Here is a 25,720-nt window from a genome sequence, read left to right as displayed (position 1 = left end):
TGATTTTAAAATGCATGAGAAAAACAGGCACAGAGGAATAACATACTCTAGGTCTTTCGAAAGAACAGGGACATTAGAAGAGAAGGAGTATCTATGTTGTACTTGAGGGCATCCAAAACTCCTGCTGCCTGCTTGCAGCAAGTCCTGTGCATCCATTGCCCATGGCTCCTGGTTAAGCAATGCCTCAATTTTAAACTTCACATCTGTGTTTCCATATCCCTCAATGGCCTCATTCCTCCCCATCTCCGAAATATTCATTGACCCCCAAACTTTCTATGATATCAGCACGCCTTTAATTCTGGCCCATGAGTGTTCTCATTGAGGGACGTTCTTTCAGCTGCCCCTCAAAACCCCTCTCCAAACCCCTCAATCCATCTTTCTTCCTTTAAGACGCTATTTGATACCTACTACTTTGACCAAACGTTTGGCCATTAAGGGCAGCACAGTGGTTGGCAATGCTGCCTCACAGCTCCAGGGTCCCGGGTTCAATCGAAATGAAATGAAAATGAAATAAAAATCACTTGTCACAAGTAGGCTTCAAATGAAGTTACTGTGAAAAGCCCCTAGTCGCCACATTCCGGCGCCTGATCGGGGAGGCTGTTACGGGAATTGAACCGTGCTGCTGGCCTGCCTTGGTCTGCTTTCGAAGCCAGCGATTTAGCCCTGTGCTAAACAGCCCCTCTTCTGGCCTCAGTTGACTTGTGTGGAGTTTGCACTTTCTCTCCATGTCTGCGTGGGTTTCCTCCAGGTGCTCCCACAGTCCAAAGCTGTGCAGGTTAGGTGGATTTGCCATGCTAAATCCTTAGGTGTCCAAAAGGTTAGGAGGGGTTACTGGGTTACGGGGATAGGGTGGAGATGTGGGCTAAGTAGATGTTAGGACCTCTGCTTTTCCTGATATGGCTCTAAGTGAATTGCTGATTTGGAGAGCTCATACAAACATAATGCCCCAAATGGCCTCCTCCTGTTCTGTTACAAGTCTATGATTCTGTTACATATATTAACGAACCAGACTTGCACATAAGGAGTACAATCTGCAAAATAATTTGCAGATAACACAAAATATGGATAACTGTGAGGAAGACGGTATTAACTTCAGGAGGACATAGATAGGCTGGTGGAATGGGGTGGACAAGTGGCAGATAAAATTTAATGGAGAATGTAAAATGATTCATTATGGTAGAAAGAACAAGGGGAGACAATGTAAAACAGACATGATGGGGTGTAGGGGAAAAAGGACTTGGGGTATATGCGCACAAATAGGTGGCAGGGCGGGTTAAGAAAATGGTTGAAGCCTGTGGCATCCTGAACTTTGTAATCCAGGGCATAGAGTACAAAAGGAAAGTTATGATAAATGCCTGTATAAAACACTGGATTAGTCTCAACTGGTATATTGTAACCAGTTCAGAGTATTAAATCTGATCCAGCTGTGATGTTAACAAAAGCAGCCAGTCACAATTAGCTTGATGTTCATTATATTGCATGATCTCAGTACTGCATCAGCAGAGTAACATTTTGAATTCAATAATCATTGCAGTGTACAAAATTACACTCAGCAAGTAGGAAAGAGGTGAGTGAGAGCAACTCCCTATCTCCGTTCTTAGGCATTACAATCGTGTGGTTTGAAAATTGCCTTAGATGCTGTAGGTTGTTGCAGGTTGCGATGACCTGTAACTGGGGTGATGGGAGTTACATTGGGCTACTCCATAATTTGGAATGAAAGCACACTTGGCATTTCAAACACTTTCAAATATCAAATTTGAATTTAACATGTCTCATAGTGGATGTACATGGAATGACAAACGCACAAACTATCTGATCTCAACAGGAGGACAGATTGCAAGCCAAGAACATGAGGCAACTCGAGGACTGATTTATTACACAGTGGCCCAATAATAGAGAACAAGGATGAGTAATCAGTGTATCCCGGCAAACAGGGAATGCTGGACATTGACACCGACACCAAAAAATTAGTGCTCAACAAACAACCCAGTGAAGCAGGACAGCGGTTCACAATTCCCTCCCACACACACAGAGCACACTCAAATCTCAGACATTCTGTGAAGGTGAAGCTCTTCCATCAGGGACAATGTCAAAGTCAGGCACCACACAATCCGTCACATGTACCTTCAACTAATCGACTAGCGATTTAGAGAGCCCCTGAAACATGTGCATATTGCACTATACAGACTGGGATACTGGGTGAAGAGTAGGACAACTCTCTCCCAAGTCTAAGGTCGTAATCGATGACACTCAGCAAGATGAACAGTATCTGTGGAGCCAGCAAGAAGCTACTTTTTTCAGGACAAGTAGAAAAGCATTGATGGGTGGAGAGTGGTGAAAAGCAGAATGGCACCAGATGCTGTTTGCTTATTCGCTGTTTGAGGAGGTGCAAGCGCTGGGATGAAATGTGGGAGGGGTAGCATGAAAGCAAGCGGAGGCAAGATAATAATTTGCAAATGGTAAACTGAGCAGATGATGGAGTTTTCTGCTGTTATTAAGCACACTGCAGTAGCAAGGAAGGAGGTTGCATCATGTTCCAGTTGACCAGTACCTTGCTTTATTTAAGAGGCCAACTTAACCCAGAAAGGTTGCAAAATGATGCCAAGCGCACACTAAAAGCACAAGATGGGCTCCCTCACCTGAGCTCTTGCCAACTCCACTGGCAGTGCAAGCTGAGAAGAGAAAGTAGACTGACAGTAAGTGAAGCACACGTACAGTGAGCACAAAGGCTTGCATGAAAGCAACAGTCACTAAAGCGTCCCACATTCTTGTCTCCTCAGCAAATGTCATTGGCAGCTTTCAAACACCAAATATAACACACACCATCCTTGGCATTCAGCACATCACACGGAGCAGAACTCCATACCCATACACTTGTGCAGTTGTGTCTAAGCAAACACCGAGTTCCTGACCCACAGTTTGACCTGGCATTGGATTTTAGGCTCCTCATGCGTATAAGACTTCCTCAGTTGATATTGAGCAGAATGCGCCCGAGATTGATATATTTGGTATAACTTTCACCCTTTGTTTGTTCAAATTATATTGAAGAAGCAATTAAATACAAAATAAAAACTGGGACTTTACTTATTAAGAATGAATGTCTTGATCCAAGGAAATAGCCTAAGAGAACTGTTCTCAGCACACTTAACAACAACAAAAGAGAAAGACTCACCCATGATTGGTATCCATGCTTTACATGTGCATTGTCAAATGAGGACAAGATTGACAGCTGCCCCCCATGCTTAACTAGCCCATTAAAAACATAATGTCCATCATTCCCCCTTGGGTAAGATACAGGAGGGTATCTGACGCCTGCATGACTGCACACTCACACATTCAGATAAGGAGAGGAAAAGTACAGAGTTTCTTTTTAGATTATACTGGTTTGATATTCTACGACAGCCATGTGTTCTGCCCTCGGTTCCACAACACACAAGAGTGCACAGTTTGAGCATCACTTGCCTTTGAAGGTAGCAGCAGCAAGGCAATTAACAATGCAATGAGGCAGGTAACAACAAAAAATAATCCAAATTCTCCAGATTAAGGATGCGGAGATGAAACTTCATTCGAAGGCAGGAGTATTTTGTCTTTTGCAAGTGATTTAATTATCCCAGAATCACCCAACCATTCCAAATCACAACAGCAGTTAGAGATTACTCTTGAAATGAAGTCAGAAGAATCAGCTTCATCAATTATAGCAGTGTTCTTCAAAGTCAGGGGCGCAACCGCGGATGGGTCGTGGGCGGGTGTCGGGAGGGTCGCGGAGCCGTTGTCCGCGGCGCTCCCGATCGCGCAAATTCCCTCGCAGCAGCCGACTTTTCATAATGCCGGCTGCAAGCGGCTGCGAACATGTTAAAAAAACAATTTGGCCGCATTGCGCATGCGCGCACTATGATCGGCGCGCATGCGCTCGGGCACGTATGCGCAGTGCGGCCGCTATTTTTTTTAAAAGGTTGCAGCTTTTTGTTTTACAAGTTCTGTAGTGGTTTTCATTCATTTAATTTTTATTTTTTCATTTATTTAATTAATTTATTTTTTTACAAGTTCGGGGGGGATTTTACTCATTTTTTTCATTTATTTTACTCATTTTATTTTTAACAAGTTCGGGGGGGGGGGGGGTTTATTTGATAAAATTTTACAGGAAAAAAATTCAGAACTTTGGACAGATGGAGACTCCATACTTTCCGACACCAGAAGGCTTCACCTTCATCCAACAGGTTCCATTGGAGGAGCGTGTACGAGGGCCAAAGGGACCCAAAACCATTTCCTCCATTTTTGTCAGCAGCAAACAAGGTAAGAGAAAACAGGGGGGCGCGCAGGTCGGCCGGCGTGGGTCGCAAAGGTCGGCCGGCGTGGGTCGCAAAGGTCGGCCGGCGTGGGTCGCAAAGGTCGGCCGGCGTGGGTCGCAAAGGTCGGCCGGCGTGGGTCGCAAAGGTCGGCCGGCGTGGGTCGCAAAGGTCGGCCGGCGTGGGTCGCAAAGGTCGGCCGGCGTGGGTCGCAAAGGTCGGCCGGCGTGGGTCGCAAAGGTCGGCCGGCGTGGGTCGCAAAGGTCGGCCGGCGTGGGTCGCAAAGGTCGGCCGGCGTGGGTCGCAAAGGTCGGCCGGCGTGGGTCGCAAAGGTCGGCCGGCGTGGGTCGCAAAGGTCGGCCGGCGTGGGTCGCAAAGGTCGGCCGGCGTGGGTCGCAAAGGTCGGCCGGCGTGGGTCGCAAAGGTCGGCCGGCGTGGGTCGCAAAGGTCGGCCGGCGTGGGTCGCAAAGGTCGGCCGGCGTGGGTCGCAAAGGTCGGCCGGCGTGGGTCGCAAAGGTCGGCCGGCGTGGGTCGCAAAGGTCGGCCGGCGTGGGTCGCAAAGGTCGGCCGGCGTGGGTCGCAAAGGTCGGCCGGCGTGGGTCGCAAAGGTCGGCCGGCGTGGGTCGCAAAGGTCGGCCGGCGTGGGTCGCAAAGGTCGGCCGGCGTGGGTCGCAAAGGTCGGCCGGCGTGGGTCGCAAAGGTCGGCCGGCGTGGGTCGCAAAGGTCGGCCGGCGTGGGTCGCAAAGGTCGGCCGGCGTGGGTCGCAAAGGTCGGCCGGCGTGGGTCGCAAAGGTCGGCCGGCGTGGGTCGCAAAGGTCGGCCGGCGTGGGTCGCAAAGGTCGGCCGGCGTGGGTCGCAAAGGTCGGCCGGCGTGGGTCGCAAAGGTCGGCCGGCGTGGGTCGCAAAGGTCGGCCGGCGTGGGTCGCAAAGGTCGGCCGGCGTGGGTCGCAAAGGTCGGCCGGCGTGGGTCGCAAAGGTCGGCCGGCGTGGGTCGCAAAGGTCGGCCGGCGTGGGTCGCAAAGGTCGGCCGGCGTGGGTCGCAAAGGTCGGCCGGCGTGGGTCGCAAAGGTCGGCCGGCGTGGGTCGCAAAGGTCGGCCGGCGTGGGTCGCAAAGGTCGGCCGGCGTGGGTCGCAAAGGTCGGCCGGCGTGGGTCGCAAAGGTCGGCCGGCGTGGGTCGCAAAGGTCGGCCGGCGTGGGTCGCAAAGGTCGGCCGGCGTGGGTCGCAAAGGTCGGCCGGCGTGGGTCGCAAAGGTCGGCCGGCGTGGGTCGCAAAGGTCGGCCGGCGTGGGTCGCAAAGGTCGGCCGGCGTGGGTCGCAAAGGTCGGCCGGCGTGGGTCGCAAAGGTCGGCCGGCGTGGGTCGCAAAGGTCGGCCGGCGTGGGTCGCAAAGGTCGGCCGGCGTGGGTCGCAAAGGTCGGCCGGCGTGGGTCGCAAAGGTCGGCCGGCGTGGGTCGCAAAGGTCGGCCGGCGTGGGTCGCAAAGGTCGGCCGGCGTGGGTCGCAAAGGTCGGCCGGCGTGGGTCGCAAAGGTCGGCCGGCGTGGGTCGCAAAGGTCGGCCGGCGTGGGTCGCAAAGGTCGGCCGGCGTGGGTCGCAAAGGTCGGCCGGCGTGGGTCGCAAAGGTCGGCCGGCGTGGGTCGCAAAGGTCGGCCGGCGTGGGTCGCAAAGGTCGGCCGGCGTGGGTCGCAAAGGTCGGCCGGCGTGGGTCGCAAAGGTCGGCCGGCGTGGGTCGCAAAGGTCGGCCGGCGTGGGTCGCAAAGGTCGGCCGGCGTGGGTCGCAAAGGTCGGCCGGCGTGGGTCGCAAAGGTCGGCCGGCGTGGGTCGCAAAGGTCGGCCGGCGTGGGTCGCAAAGGTCGGCCGGCGTGGGTCGCAAAGGTCGGCCGGCGTGGGTCGCAAAGGTCGGCCGGCGTGGGTCGCAAAGGTCGGCCGGCGTGGGTCGCAAAGGTCGGCCGGCGTGGGTCGCAAAGGTCGGCCGGCGTGGGTCGCAAAGGTCGGCCGGCGTGGGTCGCAAAGGTCGGCCGGCGTGGGTCGCAAAGGTCGGCCGGCGTGGGTCGCAAAGGTCGGCCGGCGTGGGTCGCAAAGGTCGGCCGGGTTAGGTCGCAAAGGTCGGCCGGCGTGGGTCGCAAAGGTTGGCCGGGTTGGGTCGCAAAGGTCGGCCGGGTTGGGTCCCGAAGGTCGGCCGGGTTGGGTCCCGAAGGTTGGCCGGGTTGGGTCGCAAAGGTCGGCTGGGTTGGGTCGCAAAGGTCGGCCAGGTTGGGTCCCGAAGGTTGGGCGGGTTGGGTCGCAAAGGTCGGCTGGGTTGGGTCGCAAAGGTCGGCCGGGTTGGGTCCCGAAGGTTGGCCGGGTTGGTAAAAATGAGTCCCCGGAAAAAAAGTTTGAAGAACAGGGAATTACAGCACTGTGCAGTCACAAACCATTATCTGCATGGAAACTACATGGAATAGAGTTGGGGGAACACTTTTGCACAATGGCCCAAAAGAGCACAGCACAAGTGAACCCGGAAGGATGTTTCTCAACCAGTAGAGGAGAGATAGCGAAACATTCCAGAAACCATTGGTACTTGGTTTGCTGACATCCTCAAAAACAGTTCATTGTCAGAGTCCACCCATAAAGAAAGTGAAAGTTCCTCTCACTAACAGTATGCAGTACTGAGAAAGTATTGCCAATCTCCAAGACAAATTATGATATTTCTGTGTGAATTTTGTCCTCAAGCTCAAGATGCAACACCTGCCATTTCAGACATTTTGTTTCTGCATCAAGTACTCTCGGGTCACATCAAGTTATATGCAAAGTTAAACTCCCTCCACTCTGCCTCAACACTGTACTGCTAGCCCTATTCTTTGATTAACACGACTCATTAATAAGAATCACCATCCTGTGCTGATTCGAAGGTTACTATTTACTAAATAAAGGATATATAGTCAGCAATACAAACAAGGGCAGCATGGTAGCATAGTGGTTAGCACAGTTGCTTCACAGCTCCAGGGTCCCAGGTTCGATTGCCGGCTTGGGTCACTGTCTGTGCGGAGTCTGCACGTTCTTCCCGTGTCTGCGTGGGTTTCCTCCGGGTGCTCCGGTTTCCTCCCACAGTCCAAAGATGTGCGGGTTGGGTGGATTGGCCATGCTAAATTGCCCGTAGTCCAAAAAGGTTAAGTGGGGGTTACAGGGATAGGGTAGATACGTGGGCTTGAGTAGGGTGCTCTTTGTAAGGACTGTTGCAGACCCGATGGGCCGAACGGCCTCCTTCTGCACTGTAAATTCTATGACTATGACTTCTATGACAAGCCTTCATTCACAATGGATGTTCAACATTTTATATTCCTTGCAATGTTCTACAGCAATATTACACTCAAGGGTTCATACTGTGTATGATAATAATGCTTTTTTGGGGGTTGAATATTGCATGATTATACCACACTTCAACACCTCTCCCACCCCAGTGTTCACCTCAGCTTCACTGTAACTTTAACCCATTTCCATGGGTGTAGGCAAAATAATCTCACCTTCTCCTGCTCTGCAAGCAAGATGCGAGCCTGGTTGTTCTCTGTTGAGGATATCAGAGAGTCATTCCTCTGTTCCATCAGCAAATTACTCTGTTCCACATACCTGCAAGAGGAGGGAGACAGACAAAGGAAAGGAGAATATAAGTGAAGGATAACAGCAAATGAGGATGAAGGCAGGGCAAAATTTGAATTACTGCGCGTGACAATATTTTGACTCGTCTATTTTTGGTCATGCACGATCTCGATAGGTTTAAATCATCAACTCGCCAGACTTGCCCTGCTGGATTATCTAGCAGTTCTGAAAGAAGTTAGCCATAAACAGATGTCACATCAAGTGGACAATAATTCTGAAGTCTGTCAACATACATAAATTTGTAACCTCCACACCGTTTTTTCCCCTACAGTTTTATGAAGTGGTGTTCAGATCCCATCCGGGATCACTTGCTCGGTTTTGGGCACCAAATGGACGATACTGGCCTTGGCGAGGGCAGAACAAAGAATTGCTGGTATGACATTGGGGCTTAAACAGTTGTTACAAGGGTATTATAAGCTTGGATTATATACTCTTATGTTTAGAATGCATAGGGAGATCTAATCGTGTCTTTAAAATGGTGAATGGATTCAAAAAAGGTGGACACCAAAAAAAAAAACGATTTCCTCTGGTAGAGCAATTCTTATTGGAGCATTGCTTTAAAATTTGAGTTGGGCAATAAAGCAATCCGGAAGCACTTTAATCACACAAAGGAGTATGGAAATCTGGAACTTCCTTCCCCAAAAATCTGTGAAGCTAAGTCAATGGAAATGTTCAATACTGAGACTGTTAATAAGGTTAGTGAGAGATATTGAGCAAAACGCCAGTAAATGGAGTTGAGGTTCAGATCAGGCAGAACAGCTTCAAGGGGCTAAATGGCCTATTCTTGTCTATGAAATGGCCAGGTGCCAGTGGACCAGGCTTAATTGCCCATTCTGAATTGCGAATGGGATATTGAGGGTGAACTTGCTCCCAGTGACAGCATCAGTCGCATGGTTGAGATTATACATTCACCAGTTGTTACACAGCTTCAGTTCCCAGTCATACGCTTCACAGGGGAATGTAGAATGCACTGCCCCACAATTTCATAGATGGAGAGCAGGTAGAGAGATTTGAAAGGGAAAAGGGGCATTCCCTGGATAGCAAAGGATATGGAGAAAATGAAACAAATTGGGATTAAAATAGAGCAGTATGAACAACTAATACATTGTAAGCCAAACTGTCTACTCAAGTTTCAAAGGCAAGCAAAAAAATGACTAGATGCAAACCCAACAGGCCTTAATCCTGAACCTTAGATGATTAATCCTTCCTGCTGTAAACAGTTCACATTTGCTGCCAATTAAAACAAAATCACAGATTGGGACAATAGAGAAGCCCCTTCTATATAGGAGTCTCTGTGGTCTTGTTCTTACAACAATTCACCGTGCCCTACAATTTTCTCTCCTTCAAGCATTTCTTCAATTCCCTTTTTAAGACTATCACATTTTATCCATCACCCCATCAATGCCACCCCATGTAGCATGTTGGCCTTTATTGCAAGGGAATTGGAATATAGGAATAAAGAAGGAGGCAGTGGCGTAGTGGTATTGTCACTGGATTAGTATTCCAGGTAACCAGGGCAATGCTCTGGAGACAAGGGTTTGAGTCCCACCAGAGCAGATGGTGAAATTTGAATTAAATAAAAATCTGGAATTAAAAGTCTGAAACCATTATCGACTGTTGTTAAAAAATCCATCTGGTTCACCAATGTCACTTAGGGAAGGAAATCTGCCATCCCTTACTTGGTAATAATAAACTCTCAAATGCCCTCTGAAATGGCAGAACAAGACACCCAGTTCAAGAGCAATTAGGGATGGGCTACAAATGCTGGGCCAGCCCACAATCCATGAATGAGAAAAAAAACTCTTGCTCTAATTGTACAGGGCTTTGGTGAGACTGCACGTGGAGTAGTGTGTGCAGTTTTGTCTCCATAATTAAAGAAGGATTATACGAGGCACTGCAGCAAAGGTTCACTAGATTGGTCCCTGAGAGAGGGCTGTCCTATAAGAGGCCGAGTAAATTGGGCCTATCTATGCTCCCTGGAATTTAGAAGAATGAGAGGTGATCTCATTAAGACATACAAGATTCTAAAGGGGCATGACAGGATAGAAACAGGAGGTTGTTTCCCCTGTGGATCTTTGGAATTCTCTATTGTTGAATAAATTTAAAGTGGAACGAAGGACAATAATCAGCCACGGTCATACTGAATGGCAGAGCAGGCACAAGGGCTACATGTTCAAATGCTCAAATTCAAATCATTTGCTGGCTTGTGTTAACGTGACCATGCTGATAGTCTGTTGAAATGGACCCGTTGGTTTTCATTAATTTAATAACTGCTTTAAGCATCAGAGGATAATTAACCTTTCCAGTTCCAGCCTTACTCCAGGTGCTATTGATGAATATATTCATTGAGTAAAATCCTCCTGTGCATTATGTATAATTATGTCCAAGGTGGATCTGTCTAGATGTATGATGGAACCATGTTAGTTAATGTCTGGGCTTCATCCAGCTCTGATGTTCCAATGTTCTTATTTGGGAATTAGGAACAATTATTAAAAACTGATTTTCATTGACTGCAAACAGCAGTAAGTCAGTGGTGGGGAACCTGTGGCCCGGGGATCAATACTGACTGTGAGAGTCGTGCGCTTCCTCTGTGTCCAAAGTGTCAATATTCCTTTTCTTTTTACTATTTGGAGTTTTTTAATAAAATAAATTTAAGAGTACCCAATTATTTTTTTTTCCTATTAAGGGACAATTTAGCATAGCCAATCCACCTAACCTGCACATTTTTGGGTTGGGGGGTGAAACCCACTCAGACACAGGGAGAATGCGCAAACTCCACACGGACAGTGACCCAGGGCCGGGATCGAATCTAGGACCCCCGTGCCGTAGGCAGCAGTGCTAACCACTGTGCCACATGCCACCCTTTACCATTTGAAGTTGAATCTATTTAATCTTATTCATAGGGTCATGGTTAGTCGACAAGTCTGATTTCAATCTTGTGGGCCACTGAGATGAAGGAGGGCCACTCATGTGGCCCAGACACTAGTCTATCATCACTGATTTAAGTCAACTGACAGCTTAGACATGCTCTACCATAAATGAGAACAGGTCAATCACGTTTATACATGAAACACTGGGAGAGCTTAGTTAATTAGAACACTCATCAACAACACCTAAACAAGTAAGGCTGATACTGCAAGGTTTAACTAGCACCACATGCCTTAAAAAAGGCAAATATTAAGTCAATGAAAACCAGCTCACTCACACTGACAAAGCACAGGATCACAGACAGGCACACCACAGACAGCAGCCATTTGGCCCATCAAGTCTGCTCTAGCTCGTTCAAAAAGCAATTCTGGTAGTATCATTCTACTGGCTTGTGTCACGTGACCATGCTGATAGTCTGTTGAAATGGACCCATTGGTTTTCATTAATTTAATAACTGCATATTTAAGCATCAGGGGATAATTAACCTTTCCAGTTCCAGCCTTACTTGTCCAGGTGCTATTGCTGAATATACTCATTGAGTAAAATCTTCCTGTTCGATTCCTGGCTTGGGTCACTGTCTGTGCGGGTTCTGCACGTTCTCCCCGTGTCTGCGCGGGTTTCCTCCGGGTGCTCCGGTTTCCTCCCACTGTCCAAAGACGTGCAGGTTAGGTGGATTGGCCATGATAAATTGCCCTTAGTGACCAAAAAAAATGGTTAGGAGGGGTTATTGGGTTACGGGGATAGGGTGGAAGTGAGGGCTTAAGTGGGTCGGTGCAGACTCGATGAGTCGAATGGCCTCCTTCTGCACGGTTTGTTCTATGTTTCAATTGTATCTCTTCAAGCATGAATCCTTCCCTTCTGAAAGCAACTATTGAATCTCTATCCACTAACACAGATGTCTAAGCAAGTATATTAAGTCCATACAAACTAAAGGGCCTGCATCAACAAAAATAACCAGGTACTGAATTTATATCCATCACACTATTGTGATAGGTCACTGCAGTTAGGAGTTGGGAACAAAACATTACAAAATTATTTCATTGATTGGGAACTGCTTTAGAGGGTTACTTTAAAATGAACTGGAAGCCCAGACATTGACTACTGACATGGGCTCCATCATAAATACAGACTGGTCCATCTGGGATATATGTTTGTACACAATACAGGAGGAGTTTGGTCAATGAGTGAGCTCACCAAAGCACCAGTCAGGAGAATTATCCCTGATGCCTAAAAAGGGCAATCAGGTTAATGAAAACCAGCGAGTCCACTTGAACAGGTAACTAGCACAGCTTTATCAACACAATCCAGCCAACTAACCATTTTAATTTAAGCTGTTCAGGGTTCAAATCAAGCCAATCCCTGCATGATTGTACAGAGAATGAATGAATGCTTGCCCCCAAGAGGTGAAACAGCAACATTCCCCGATTACCTACAGCATGAATAAAATGTTTTCAAATAAACCTACTCATCTGAAACTAAAGATGTATTTCTGTCTTGACCCATTCCTTTAACTTTCCTCACACTGTTTGGGATCAAAGTGGTTTTGATTTCTACTCTGGTACCTTTGGTTTCGCTGGATCAGGTCACTAATCTTCCCATTCTGTTCTTCAATCCGACTGCTTTTGTCAAACACTTCCTGTTTCAGTCTCTCATTTTCCTGCAAAGGATCAGAGTAGATGGAAAAGGCAAACAAAGCACAAACTACCAAGCACATGGAACTACTTTCCACTCAATGAGTGAAAGTGTCCAAAAGCAAAGCACCATAACCACCCACATCAGAAAATAGTGCCAGGTCTTATTAATACCTCTGGGCACAGGTCATTAACACATTTACCAGAGCAAAATGACAGCTGTTAAGTGTTTGAGCACAGCACTCGTGAAATTGTAACACGTACAGGGATGTAGCATCTACGTTGGTGTACATTAACATGCACACCAGGATACATAGCGATTGATCATTAACACCCTCAGAATATCGTACTGACTGTTTAAACTGGTTAAAAAAATACACCAGGGCACGATCATCATGAAATGTGTACACAGTCCACAATGCACAGTTCTCAGCACAACCTCATACTAACTTGCTCAATATTTTGTTGTAGGCAATAATCAATCTCTGTTATATAAATCCTAACTCCATGAGAGCTGGTTGGGATTGTCTATATGGGAGGGGACATACCTACACAGTTATAAATCATTTGCTGGGTAGAGGTAAGGGTGAAACAAATGGTACAATGCAGACACCGTTGCATCAGAGTAGAACGCACATGAGGCAGCGTAATAAATTAACTTAAATCATAAGCTACAGGAAAGTCTGCCGAGAGGAGATTGTATGGATGCACATGGATGGCTGAGACAATGTGAAAATTATGATGGCAAGATGTCACAAAGGAATGATGACAATCAATGCAAACAGCAGCAGCTTCCCAGTAAATAAATTGCTCAGAGAGCTGGTGCAGCACAATGGGCTGAATGGCCTCCTTCTCGGTTGTAAAACTTCTGTGATTTTGTGAAAAAGTGCGAAGTTTCCATGGTGTGGACTTTCATTATGGCAACTGTTTGATTGTTTGGGATGCCTCCACACTCTCCACCTTCCACAATGCGTAGAGAAAAACAGTTGGATATACACAGGTGACCACACCACAGTATGCTAAAAGCTTAACTCCGCAGTATCTTCCCCACAAACCCAACATCTAGACACATAGCAGATGCACTTACCTGGATAATTCTCTGGATGTTATGCATGATCATGCTAGTTTCCATCGTTACTGATGAAATGCCTGGGAACATTGAGGGCCCGCTCACATGTTTCTGCAAATCTTCCACCTGCGACATAGAAGGACAGTTATCAGCTTCACTATATTCTCTCGAGATGAGGCAAGAATCTTTTATCCATAACATCCCTTCCTTTTACCTGTAGCCTCACACGCGTACATCATATTAATTCACATCAAGCTTGTAGTCTTGATCTTGCACCTGACTCCCATGTCCCAGCACCTGTCATTGATAGCGTCAGCTCATTTGACTGTGGAGGCTGCAATATCCAAGCCTTATTTGCCATTACCTAATGTTTTTGTATTCAATAAGGGAATTGAAGCACAACTGGCATGGGCAGCATTTGGTGCCCATCCCTAATTGTCCTCGAGAAGGTAGGGGTGAGCCACCTTCTTGTCCTACTGTAGTCCATCCACTGTAGCTACACTCACTAAGTCTTAGGAAGGGTGTTCCAGGATTTTAACCCAATGACAGTGAAGGGACAGAAAATAACAAGAGCGAGCAACATTTATGCCAGGAAAACGTGGTTATTCATGGTCAATTAAGGTGCTGATGTGGACATAAACCCAAGCTGATGGTGTTAAACATGCTCACCCGCCCGTTTGTTTAGTTGCTGGCCCCGTTTTCTGCAACATGCCAAGCTGAAGATTCAAACAGCAACCCACCTTAAGAGAAAGCTGGTCGATTTTATCGGAGGTCTTGCCAATAGCTAATCGAATCTCAGTGTTATGCTGCCGCGCCTCGGTCATCATAAAGGAAGTGACATCTCCAGCAGCTACAAAAACAGAAGAGAAAAAGCACAACAACTCAGTGTAGAAATGTTTTTGCTATACTGCAAGCTACAAAATACTGAATTTGTGCAATTAAAGATCAACTTTCTGCAATGAAAATCAAACACAACAGCATCCCACCTCTCCACCAAATTCACAAGCTACCCATTTGAATTTGCTGCTCCACTGAGTGGAGTGCAAGACAGCAAATCACTGGTGCTTTATATACAACATTAGACATTGAGACCCCATAAATGCAACTCCTTTTAAGCACTCTGTACTGACAACCACAGTACAAGGCAGGTGCTTGTGCAGAACATGACCTCAGCCGCTACAACCCAACCAACTAATCAATGAGCAAAGAATCACAATACAGTCCATTGAAAAAGACTTAATAGCAGAGCACTTGAAAACAGTGGCAGGATCGGACAGAGTCAGCTTGGATTTATGAACTGGAAACCATGCTTGACAAATCGCCGCCAGAAGGACAGAGAACAATCCCGCTATCAAACGGGACGGCGGGGAATGCCCCGCCAACCTCCCCAGGTGCCGTTACGCCGGAGCCACGTTTGTGTGGACCAGTGCTAAACAGCGTTCAATCCCGGGCCTCGGGATAATCAGGCGCATACATAGGTACATACATCATTTAAATATGTTAATCTGGAACTCACCCAACAAGGGCGTGATGGAGATCGTGCCCCCCCAAACGAGATCTCATTGATCCCATGACTAAAGAATTCATACGTTCAGAGTGTCACAAATCTCGTCGCGTCACTGAGTTGGGCAGGACAAGGCCGATCGATGCTGCCCAGGAGACAGCATTTAAAATCAAAGCACATAGGATTGGGGATGGTGCATAGAGATGGATAGAAAACTGGTTGGCAGACAGGAAACAAGGAGTAGGGTTTTTTCCAAATGGCAGGCAGTGACTAATGGAGTACCACAGAGAGTGGTGCTGGGACCCCAGCTATTCAATGTATATCAATGATTTAGAGGATCTAAATGTAATATTTTCAAATTTGCAGATGACACAAATCTGGGTGGGAGGATGAACTGTATGGAAGATGCAGAGATGCTTCAATGTGACTTGGACAAGTTGAATGAGTGGGCAAATGCATGGTAGATGCAGTACAATGCGGATAAATGTGAGGTTATCCACTTTAGTAGCAAAAACAGGAAAGCAGATGATTGTCGGAATTGCTACATATTGAGAGAGAGGAATGTGCAACGAGACCTGGGTGTCCTTGTACACCAGTTACTGAAAGTATGTGGGTGCAGCAGCCAGTCAAGAAGGCAAATTCTATGCTGGCCTTCATAGTGAGAGGATTAGAGTGCAGGAGCAGGGATGAATTTCTGCAGTCATACAGGGCCTTGGTGAGACCCCACACCTGGAATATTGTGTGCAGTTTTGGTCTTCTTATCAGAGGAAGGATATAGAGGGAGTGCAGCAAAGGTTTACCAGACTGATTGCGGAGATGGCGGAACTGACATACGAGGAGAGATTGAGTCGGCTAGGATGATATTGGCTGGATTTTAGAAGAATGAGGGAGATCTCTTGAAACTATAAAATTCAAATAGGACTAAACTGGGCAGATGCAGGAAGGATGTTCCCAATGGTGGGGGGAATCCAGAACCAGGGGTCCCAATCTGAGGGTACAGGGTAGGCCATTTAGGACTGAGCCGAGGAGAAATTTCTTCAGCCTGTGGAATTCTCTACCACAGAAAGCAGTTGAGGCCAAAATATTTTATGTTTTTAAGGAGGAATTAGATACAGCACTGGGGAATAAAGGGATTAAATAAAAGGAAAGGGGGAGAGAGAGGAGTGGGAATAGGGTATTGAGTTGGATGAATAACCACGATCATTATGAATGGCAGAGCAGGCTCAAACGGCTGAAAGCCTACTTCTGCTCCTATTCTCTATGTTTCTATGACCAAGCAATCATGTCTGTAGAACTACAGCAAAGGACTACATACACTGCAAATTAAAGGCTTACAAATTAAGATTCATTCCAGAATTTTACACAAACCAGAAAATGCCATCTCTCGAGCATAGTGCCTGGTACAAATGCAACATTCATACCTTGGTACTGCGGTGTCTGGACTGGGAACATCGGCGCAATAGTCTGAATCTGGGTCTGGGCAGCATGACCTTGTGGGTAACCATAGGATATTCCTGCATATGGCTGAATTAGAGAAAAGATAAATGAAATGTGCAATTATTTCTTTGAAAAAAAAAGTCAAACTTCCTCTATTTTTCTATCCACCCATCACAGCTGATGACATGACTGCTCTGTTAGCTGGACAGGCAGGCATCCTTCACACTTTTAAAACCAGTGTGACGGACCCGAAATCAGTGAACACAGACTATCAGCTCACGCAAACAGGTGAAGCTGACTCGCTGTTGAAGTGGGTGAAGTCATAGTCCCGTGGTCTGATAGGTTGAAGCATGTGAATATTAATAAAGCTAAGTTACACAAGGAGGGGATTGCCCAATAGCCCAGTGATGAGCAGAGAATGTAGGACAGTAGATCTGTCCCAGTTAGGAATCCTTCAAACAGGAGTAGATATTAGCATTAGGTGCTCATCTCTTCTACTCTGCAATATCCACAGATATCCACTTTCTGCTTCATCTACCCTCTTGTGTATTCTTGATTTTTAAATTACACAATCCTTGGCCACCATGCATTCAGTCGGCACGGCTCAGAGCTCGAGAATGATCTCCCCGCTTCTCTTTCCCCTGCTTGATTAAGCTTCTGATCAACCTTTTCAATATCTCCTTACATGGCTTGGTGTAAAATCTTGTTTGACGTGGGGCCTGATTATTGTCGAACTATTACAAAATGGTCAGTGTCTGTCATCAGCTTTCTGGGAAACGGACAACAACTTCTACATGTAAGCAAGTAAATGCAGAAATTCAGAAGTTGCAATCAGCAATTTTCTGTTCCTCCACAGGGTTTTCCATTTGATGCCCTTGCAGATGTAAATCTATTATCAATCGTTGAGCTGATGCGAACCTTCACTTCTCACGTTATTTACTTGAAAAAAAATTACACATTGTTGAGTGAGACGGAATTGGGTTAATGGTGGACGAGGCCATAATGAGCTGAAAAACTACATTTTATATTTGTGGAGAGCCATATTTCTCCATTCAGAGATAAAAATTCCACTGGGTTTTAAAATAATTTTCTTTCCAAATTTTATAATATTTCAGCTACCAGTTTGACCCCACGTGTATGTTTCAATCTTTACTTCTACCAGTCAGCTGTGGTTCGGTTGGTAGCACTGTGGCCTCTGAGTCACAAGGTTCCACTCCAAAGCGTGAATGCAAAAACAATTGCAGTTGACACTTCGTACTCAGATATACTTCGTTTTTAGGGGGTCTGTTAGCTCAGTTTGTTAGATGGCTAGAGTGTGGTGCAGAATGTTGCCAATGGGGCAGGTACAATACCCATAGTGACTGTGGTACTCCATGAAGGCATCCTACTGCCTTCCATAGATATGGCTAATTACCAAAAATTCCCTGTTCTTTTTTTTGAAAAGGAAGTTAACTGAAATGTTATAATCTAATAACCTTGGATTTAGTTACTGAAAAATTCAGACATCTCTTAATTTTACTATAACCTATGATTTAATTAGTACTCAAGATATTACAGCTGTTAGACTTCCGGTTGCGGCTATGCGGAGCTAAGTCACACACTCGGCAGCTCCCGAAAAAAACAGACTTTTGGGCTCTTTTCTGGGCCCCCAACGGCCTTTTTCCGACATTTCCCGCTGTGGGAAGGAGTACAATAGTTCCCCGACAGTACATGGTTTTAACCAGGAGCGGGGAGACTAAAAAAGTGGTGGTGTACCCGAAGAATGTGCGAGGGAAGAAGAACAAAATGGCGATGGGCGGGGACCAGGCAGCGTGGATACAGTGGGCGCAGGAGCAACAGGAGTTTATCCAGCGCTGCTTCAGGGAGATTAAAGCGGACCTGCTTGAGCCGATGAAGGCTTCTATCGATAAGCTGCTGGAGACACAGATGGCCCAGGGGGTGGCGATCCGCGAGACCCGACAAAAGATCTCCGAGGACGAGATTTTAGGCCTGGCAGTAAAGGTGGAGGCGCACGAGGCGCTCCACAAGAAATGGCAGGAGCTGTTCGAGGAGATGGAGAATCGGTCGAGGCAGAAGAACTTGCGGATTCTGGGCCTCCCGGAGGGGCTGGAGGGGCCGGACATGGGGGCCTATGTGGTCACCATGTTGAACTCGCTGATGGGAGCGGGGTCCTTCCAGGGGCCCCTGGAGCTGCAAGGGGCCCATAGAGTGCTGGCCCAGGCTAACGAGACTCCGCGGGCGGTGCTGGCGCGGTTTCATCGGTTCGCTGATCGGGAGTGTGTGCTCAGGTGGGCCAAGGAGGAGAGGAGCAGCAGGTGGGAGAACGCGGATGTCCGAATATACCAGGACTGGAGTGCGGAGGTGGCGAAGAGGAGGGCCGGGTACAATCGAGCGAAGGCGGTGCTGCACAGGAAGGGGGTGAAGTTTGGCATGTTGCAGCCGGCGCGATGGTGGGTCACCTACAAGGATCGGCACCATTATTTTGAGTCTCCGGAGGAGGTGTGGGCCTTTGTTCAGGCGAGAAGTTGGACACAGATTGAGGGTCGGGATGGGCGTTTGGGGACTGCGGTTGATATGTTACTTTTTGAGGGGGGTGTCCTTTGCTCTTGTTTTTTTCTTTCTGGTTCGGTGAGGGTGGTTAGGGCGGGTTGGGTACTGTTTTGGTTGGGTTGGTCGGGGGAGCTCTTGGATGGGAGTAAGCAAATGGAACAGGGCTGGATGGCCGGCAGCGAGATGGGGCCCCGTGGGGGAGGGGGAGGCCCGAGTCGGAGGCGAGGGGACTGGGCCTGTAAAAGGAGCTGCGTCAGAGGTGGCGGGGCCGGGTAGGTGGAAAGCGCGTGCTTTTTCCCGCGCTGAAGACTGGAGGGGGCGGGGAAGCGAGGGTTGTTTCCCGCGCTTGGGATGGAAGGGGGTGGCGGAGAGGCTGTGGATGGGGAATGGAAGAGGAGGGTGTGTCACACAACGGGAGGAGTCGAAGGAGAGGCGGGAGTGGCAAGGTCAGCAGGAGTCAGCTGACTTGCGGAAGTGCAATGGGGGGAGTAAAGCAGCTAGGATGGATCCGAGCCCGGGGGGGGGGGATCGAGTTGCCGCTGCTATGGTCAAGGGGGAGGTGGGGAGGGTTGTCGAGACGGGGTCTGCCGCCATGGGTAACGGGCCGGGTGTGGGGTGCGGGCGCGTGGCTGGCCGAGGAGGGGTTATGGCTAGTCGGCGGGGGAGGGGGGCGGGTAGCCCCGTGATCCGGCTGTTAACCTGGAATGTAAGGGGACTGAACAGGCCGGTCAAGCGGGCCCGCGTGTTCGCGCACCTGAAGGTGGCAGACCAGGTAAGATTGAGGAAAGGGCGGGTAGGTCAGGTGTTTCATTCAGGGCTGGATGCCAAAAATCGAGGGGTGGCGATCTTGGTGGGAAAGAAGGTGTGTTTGAAGCGTCGAGCATTGTGGCAGACAATGGCAGTAGGTACATGGTAAGCTGCAGGGAGAGAGGGTGGTACTGGTCAATGTAAATGCCCCGTACTGGGACGATGCGGGTTTTATGTGGCACATGTTGGGTCGGATCTTGGAAATGGGGGGCCTGATATTGGGGGGAGACTTTAACACGGTGTTGGATCCGGCACTGGATCGCTCCAGGTCTAGGACGGGTAGGAGGCCGGCGGCGGCTAAGGTGCTGAGGGGGTTTATGGACCAGATGGGAGGGGTGGACCCTTGGAGATTTGCCAAGGCCGGGGGCTAGGGAATTTTCATTCTTCTCACACGTCCATAAGGCTCATTCCCAGATCGACTTTTTTATTTTGAGCAGGGTGCTGATAGCAAGAGTAGAGGATACCGAGTACTCGGCGATAGCCATTTCGGATCACACCCCGCATTGGGTGGACTTAGAGCTGAGGGAGGAGAGGGACCAGCGCCCGTTGTGGCGCTTGGAGGTGGGGCTGTTGGCGGATGAGGAGGTGAGTGAGCGGGTCCGAGGAAGCAGAGAGGTACCTGGAGGCCAACGATAACGGGGAGGTCCGAATGGGGATGGTATGGGAGGCTCTGACGGCAGTGGTTAGGAGAGAGCTGATCTCCATTAGGTCCCACAAGGAGAGGAGGGAGCAGAGGGAGAGGGAGAGGCTGGTGGGGCAGATGGTGAGGGTAGACAGGAGGTATGTGGAGGTGCCTGAGGAAGGACTGTTCAGGAAGAGACGCAGCCTCCATGCCGAATTCAACCTGGTGACCACCAGGTAGGCGGAGGTGCAGTGGAGGAAGGCCCAGGGGGCGATTTATGAGTATGGGGAAAAGGCAAGCCGGATGCTGGCGCATCAGCTTCGGAAGTGGGACGCAGCTAGGGAGATCGGGGGAGTTAAGGACAGGGGAGGGAGTGTTGTGCGGAGTGGGGTTGGCATCAATGGGGTCTTCAGGGACTTTTATGAGGAATTGTATTGGTCCGAGCCCCCACTGGAGGAGGGAGAGATGGGCTGCTTTCTGGACCAATTGAGCTTTCCGAAGGTGGAGGAGGGACTTGTGGCGGGATTGGGGGCCCCGATTGGGCTGGAGGAGCTGACCAAAGGGATAGGGAGCATGCAGGCGGGGAAGGCACCGGGGCCGGACGGTTTCCCGGTCGAATTCTATAAAAAATATATGGACCTGTTGGGCCCGTTGCCAGTTAGGACCTTCAATGAGGTAAGGGGGGCGGGGCTTTGCCGCCGCCGATGTCCCGGGCACTGATCTCCTTGATCATGAAGCAGGACAAGGATCCCCTGCAGAGTGGTCTTACAGGCCGATTTCATTGCTAAACGTAGATGCCAAGGTGCTGGCGAAGATCTTAGCCACGAGGGTTGAGGATTGTGTGCCGCAGGTCATCCACGAAGACCAGACGGGGTTCGTGAAGGGGAGGCAGTTGAACGCGAATGTGCGGAGGCTTCTGAACGTTATTATGATGCCGACGAGGGAGGGGGTGGCGGAGATAGTGGTGGCGATGGACGCTGAGAAAGCCTTCGATAGGGTAGAGTGGGAGTACCTGTGGGAGGTGCTGAAGAGGTTTGGGGAGGGGTTTGTCAGGTGGGTTAGGCTGTTGTATGAGGTCCCAATGGCGAGTGTGGCCACGAACAGGAGGAGGTCGGAGTACTTTTGGTTGCACCGAGGGATGAGGCAGGGGTGTCCCATGTCCCCCCTGCTCTTAGCACTGGCGATTGAACCCCTGGTTATAGTACTGAGGGAGTAGAGGAACTGGAGGGGGTTGGTGCGGGGTGGGGAGGAGCATAGGGCATCGCTCTATGCAGACGACTTGCTGCTATATGTGGCGGACCCGGTGGGGGGAATGTCGGAGGTAATGAGGATCCTCGGAGAATTCGGGGATTTCTCGGGGTACACGCTCAACATGGGGAAGAGCGAGCTGTTCGTAGTTCATCCAGGGGACCAGGAGAGGGGGATTGGCGAGCTCCCACTAAAAAGGGCAGCGAGGAGCTTCAGGTATTTGGTGGTCCAGCTGGCCAGGAGCTAGGGGGGCCTGCATCGGCTTAATTTCACAAGGCTGGAGGAGCAAATGGAGGAGGAGTTCAAGAGGTGGGACGCGTTGCCGCTGTCCTTGGCGGGTAGGGTGTAGTCAGTCAAAATGACGGTGCTCCCACGATTTTTGTTCCTGTTCTAGTGCCTCCCTGTGTTTATCCCGAAGGCCTTTTTTAGGCAGGTCAACAGGAGCATAATGGGGTTTGTGTGGGCGCGAGGGACTCCGAGGGTGTTCCTGGAGCGGAGTAGATATGGGGGGGGGGGGGGGGGGGGGGGCTGGCGCTGCCCAACCTCTGTGGGTACTACTGGGCTGCCAATGCGACGATGGTGCGCAAGTGGGTGATGGAGGGGGCTGCGTGGAAGAGGCTGGAGACGGCGTCTTGTGTGGGTACGAGCCTGGGGGTGTTGGCAACGGCGCCGCTGCCGCTCCCTCCAAGGAGGTATACCATGAGCCGGTAGTGGCGGCTGCCCTCAAAATCTGGGGGCAGTGGAGGCAGCACAGGGGGCGGGGGGGAGAGTTGGGGCCTCGGTGTGGACCCCAATACTGGGGAATCACCAGTTCGTCCCAGGGAGAACAGATGGAGGGTTTTCGGGGTGGCACAGGGCAGGAATATGAAGGTTGGGAGACCTGTTTGTGGACGGGACGTTCGCGGGCCTGGGTGAGCTGGAGGAGAAGTATGGGCTCCCCCCGTGGAACACCTTCACGTACTTACAATTAAGGGCGTATGCCAGGCAGCAAAACTTACCAGGTGATGCAGGAGGAGGAGGCCTCGGTGGTGGAGGTGAAGGTAAGTGGGAGGAGGAGTTGGGAGAGGAGATCGAGGAAGGGACGTGGGCAGATGCCCGAGGGAGGGTGAACTCTTCCTCTTCGTGCGCGAGGCTCAGCCTCATACAGTTTAAGGTGCTGCACAGGGCACACATGACCGGGACAAGGATGAGCCGGTTCTTTGGGGGCGAGGACAGGTGTGTTAGGTGCTTGGGGAGCCGAGCGAACCACACCCATATGTTCTGGGCGTGCCCAGCGCTGGAGGAATTTTGGAAGGGTGTAGCGAGGACGGTGTCGAGGGTGGTAGGTTCCAGGGACAAGCCGGGCTGGGGGCTCGCAATATTTGGGGAGGCAGAGGAGCTGGGAGAGCAGGAGGTGAAAGAGGCCGGTATTCTGGCCTTTGCGTCCCTGGTAGCCCGGCGGAGGATTCTTCTTCAGTGTAAAGATGCGAGGCCCCCAAGCGTGGAATCCTGGATCAACGATATGGAGGTGGCAACTGTTCTTAGGCTTCCTGGCAGAATGGTAGACATTGGTCAATGGCGGGGGTGGGGGGGGTGGGGGTTTACTTTATTTTTGTGTTTGTTTATTTACACTGGGGGGTCTGGGGGGGTGTATATATTTGCTTTGTGTTAAGTCAGGGTGTTAATTTATTATTTATGTACAGGAGGGAGGGGGGTATGAAGGGTTGCTTTTTTGGACTGTGTTTTGTACTTAACCCTGTTGGGTTCCCTTTTCATTTTGTTACTGATATTCTGTGAAAACCTTAATAAATATTAATTTTTTTAAAAAAAAGATATTACAGCTGGTAAATCAAGACTGTATCTGCCTGCTCAGATGGATAGAAAATATCCCATGTCCTGGCATAATATTTATCCCATAATCATTAAAAATTTTATCTGGTCATTGTCGCATTGTTGTTTGTTGTGAGCAACTTAGCTGCCATGCTTGCTACATTACAACAGTGATCACGCTTCAAAATTTCTTCACTGCTTGTAAAGCGTTTTAAGACGTCCAATGATCCCAAAAAGCATAGGAAACACAAGTTTCTTTTTCTGCAAAATTATAAAAAGTGAAGATAAAATCTACTTGTTGCTTCCTGGTTTGAAATCAGTGCAAATTCTCCGTGGTAGCTGGTTGCTGACTACCTCTGCTCCTATGTTCCCTTATTCAGTTTTTTTGCTCTTCTTTTTTTAGAAATTTAAATACCCAATTATTTTTTTCCAGTTAAGGCGCAATTTAGCACGGCCAATCCACCTAGCCTGCACATCTTTGGGTTGTGGGGACAAAACCCACACAAACAGAGAATGTGCAAACTCCACATGGGCAGTGACCCAGAGCTGGGATCAAACCTGGGACCTCGGAGCCGTGAGGCAGCAATGCTAACCACTGCGCCACCGTGCTGCCCACCTGTTCCCTTGCTCAGTTGATAAATTAACACAGTCACAACTATTTGATAGAGGTTCATTTGGGCCAATTCAACTCAAAAGTTCAGTCAGTAACTGAAACTACTCTGGACTACTCTCAGAGTTCCAAGTTAAATATAAGTAGGGAATTGAAAGTTTTGCCCCCTTACCTCTGCTCACTCAAGCCCAAATTGATGGAAGATATTGCAATGTACCTGGAAGGACTGTCCACTGCCAGGCAGTCCATGTTGTGCAGACATAGTGACTGGCATTAATGCTGCGGAGGATGGCGGGTGCATAGAAACAGGCACTGTTAATACGGAAAGAGAATATTGGTGATAATTCAGGAAAGTAACAGTCTGCAAGGAGTGACAAATGGAGTAGTTCAAATGCAAAAGTAAATTGGCAAATTTTTGAGAGCGAGCTGCCCAGTAGTGTGTGAATTGCCAGTGTGGCATTATTCAGTGACAGAAGACAAAGTGTATTCCAGATTCAAACTCTTAGGTCAAAACTGCAATGTTAGCCATGGTGGCTTTACAACAGGTCAGTGTGCCAAGTGAATACCAAGGAAAATACCAAATAATATTTGTACATACCCCAATTGAAATTATTATTATTTTTAAATATATATATTATATATATATATGTTTATTCAAGGTTTTCAATAACTTTTTACAAAACACTCCAAAAATAAAAATAAAAAGGGGGGCCTTACACCATCCCCTCCAACAACTTAAACCACTAAACATTAAACTATCTAACAAACTAAGAACAAAAATAATAATAAAAACAAGCCAAACCGCCCCCCCCCCCTTCTCCCCCCTGGGTTGCTTCTGCCCTTGACCTCCACCTAGGAACAGTTGCCACCGCCTGGAGAATCCCTGCACAGACCCTCGCAAGGCAAACTTTATCCTCTCCAACTTGATGAACCCTGCCATGTCATTAATCCAAGCCTCCACGCTTGGGGGTTTCGCATCCCTCCACATTAATAGGATCCTCCTCCGGGCTACCAAGGACGCAAAGGCCAGAACTCCGGCCTCTTTCGGCTCCTATACTCCCGGCTCATCTGATACCCTGAATGTTGCTATCCCCAGCTCGGTTTTGCCCAAGTGTCCAAAACGTTGGACAAAGCCTTTGCGAAGCCCGTCCAGAACCCCTCTAGCGATGAGCACGCCCAGCACATATGGGCGTGATTTGCTGGGTTCCCCGAGCACCTCACGCATCTGTCCTCCACCCCAAAAAACTTGCACATCCTCGCTCCTGTTATATGTGCCCTGTGAACCACTTTGAACTGGATCAGGCTAAGTCTTGCGCAAGACGAGGAGGAGTTAACCTTGCCCAGGGCCTCCGCCCACAACCCTCATCCAGTTCCTCACGCAGCTCCTCCTCCCACTTGCCCTTCAGCTCCTCCGCCTCCTGCAACTCCTGATAGATCGCCGAGACCGTGCCCTCTCCCACCCATACACCTGAGGTCACCCTGTCCTTGATCCTCCGTGTGGGAAGCAGCGGAAATTCCCTTACCTGCCTTCTCACACACGCCCTCACCTGCATGCATCTAAAAGCGTTTCCGGGGGGTAACCCAA

The 25,720-nt window shown here is 49.2% G+C and overlaps 1 protein-coding gene across 2 annotated transcripts in view; it reads right to left on the bottom strand.

Moving 5' to 3' along the window:
• Positions 1–25,720, bottom strand: part of fkbp15b (FKBP prolyl isomerase family member 15b) — a 171,687-nt gene that overhangs the window by 61,249 nt on the left and 84,718 nt on the right. For both annotated transcript variants that reach the window (XM_072488175.1, XM_072488176.1), the window contains exons 14-19: positions 24,353–24,447; positions 16,474–16,576; positions 14,289–14,398; positions 13,567–13,674; positions 12,411–12,505; positions 7,788–7,890 (exon numbers count right to left, since the gene is read on the bottom strand). In XM_072488175.1, the coding sequence (XP_072344276.1) occupies positions 7,788–7,890; positions 12,411–12,505; positions 13,567–13,674; positions 14,289–14,398; positions 16,474–16,576; positions 24,353–24,447 (614 nt within the window). The remainder of the gene's footprint in view (positions 1–7,787; positions 7,891–12,410; positions 12,506–13,566; positions 13,675–14,288; positions 14,399–16,473; positions 16,577–24,352; positions 24,448–25,720) is intronic.

Source organism: Scyliorhinus torazame, chromosome 22, assembly GCF_047496885.1.
Source record: "Scyliorhinus torazame isolate Kashiwa2021f chromosome 22, sScyTor2.1, whole genome shotgun sequence".
NCBI lineage: Eukaryota > Metazoa > Chordata > Chondrichthyes > Carcharhiniformes > Scyliorhinidae > Scyliorhinus > Scyliorhinus torazame.
The sequence above is the reverse complement of the archived record's forward strand: the minus strand, read 5'-3'. Positions and strand labels throughout refer to the sequence as shown.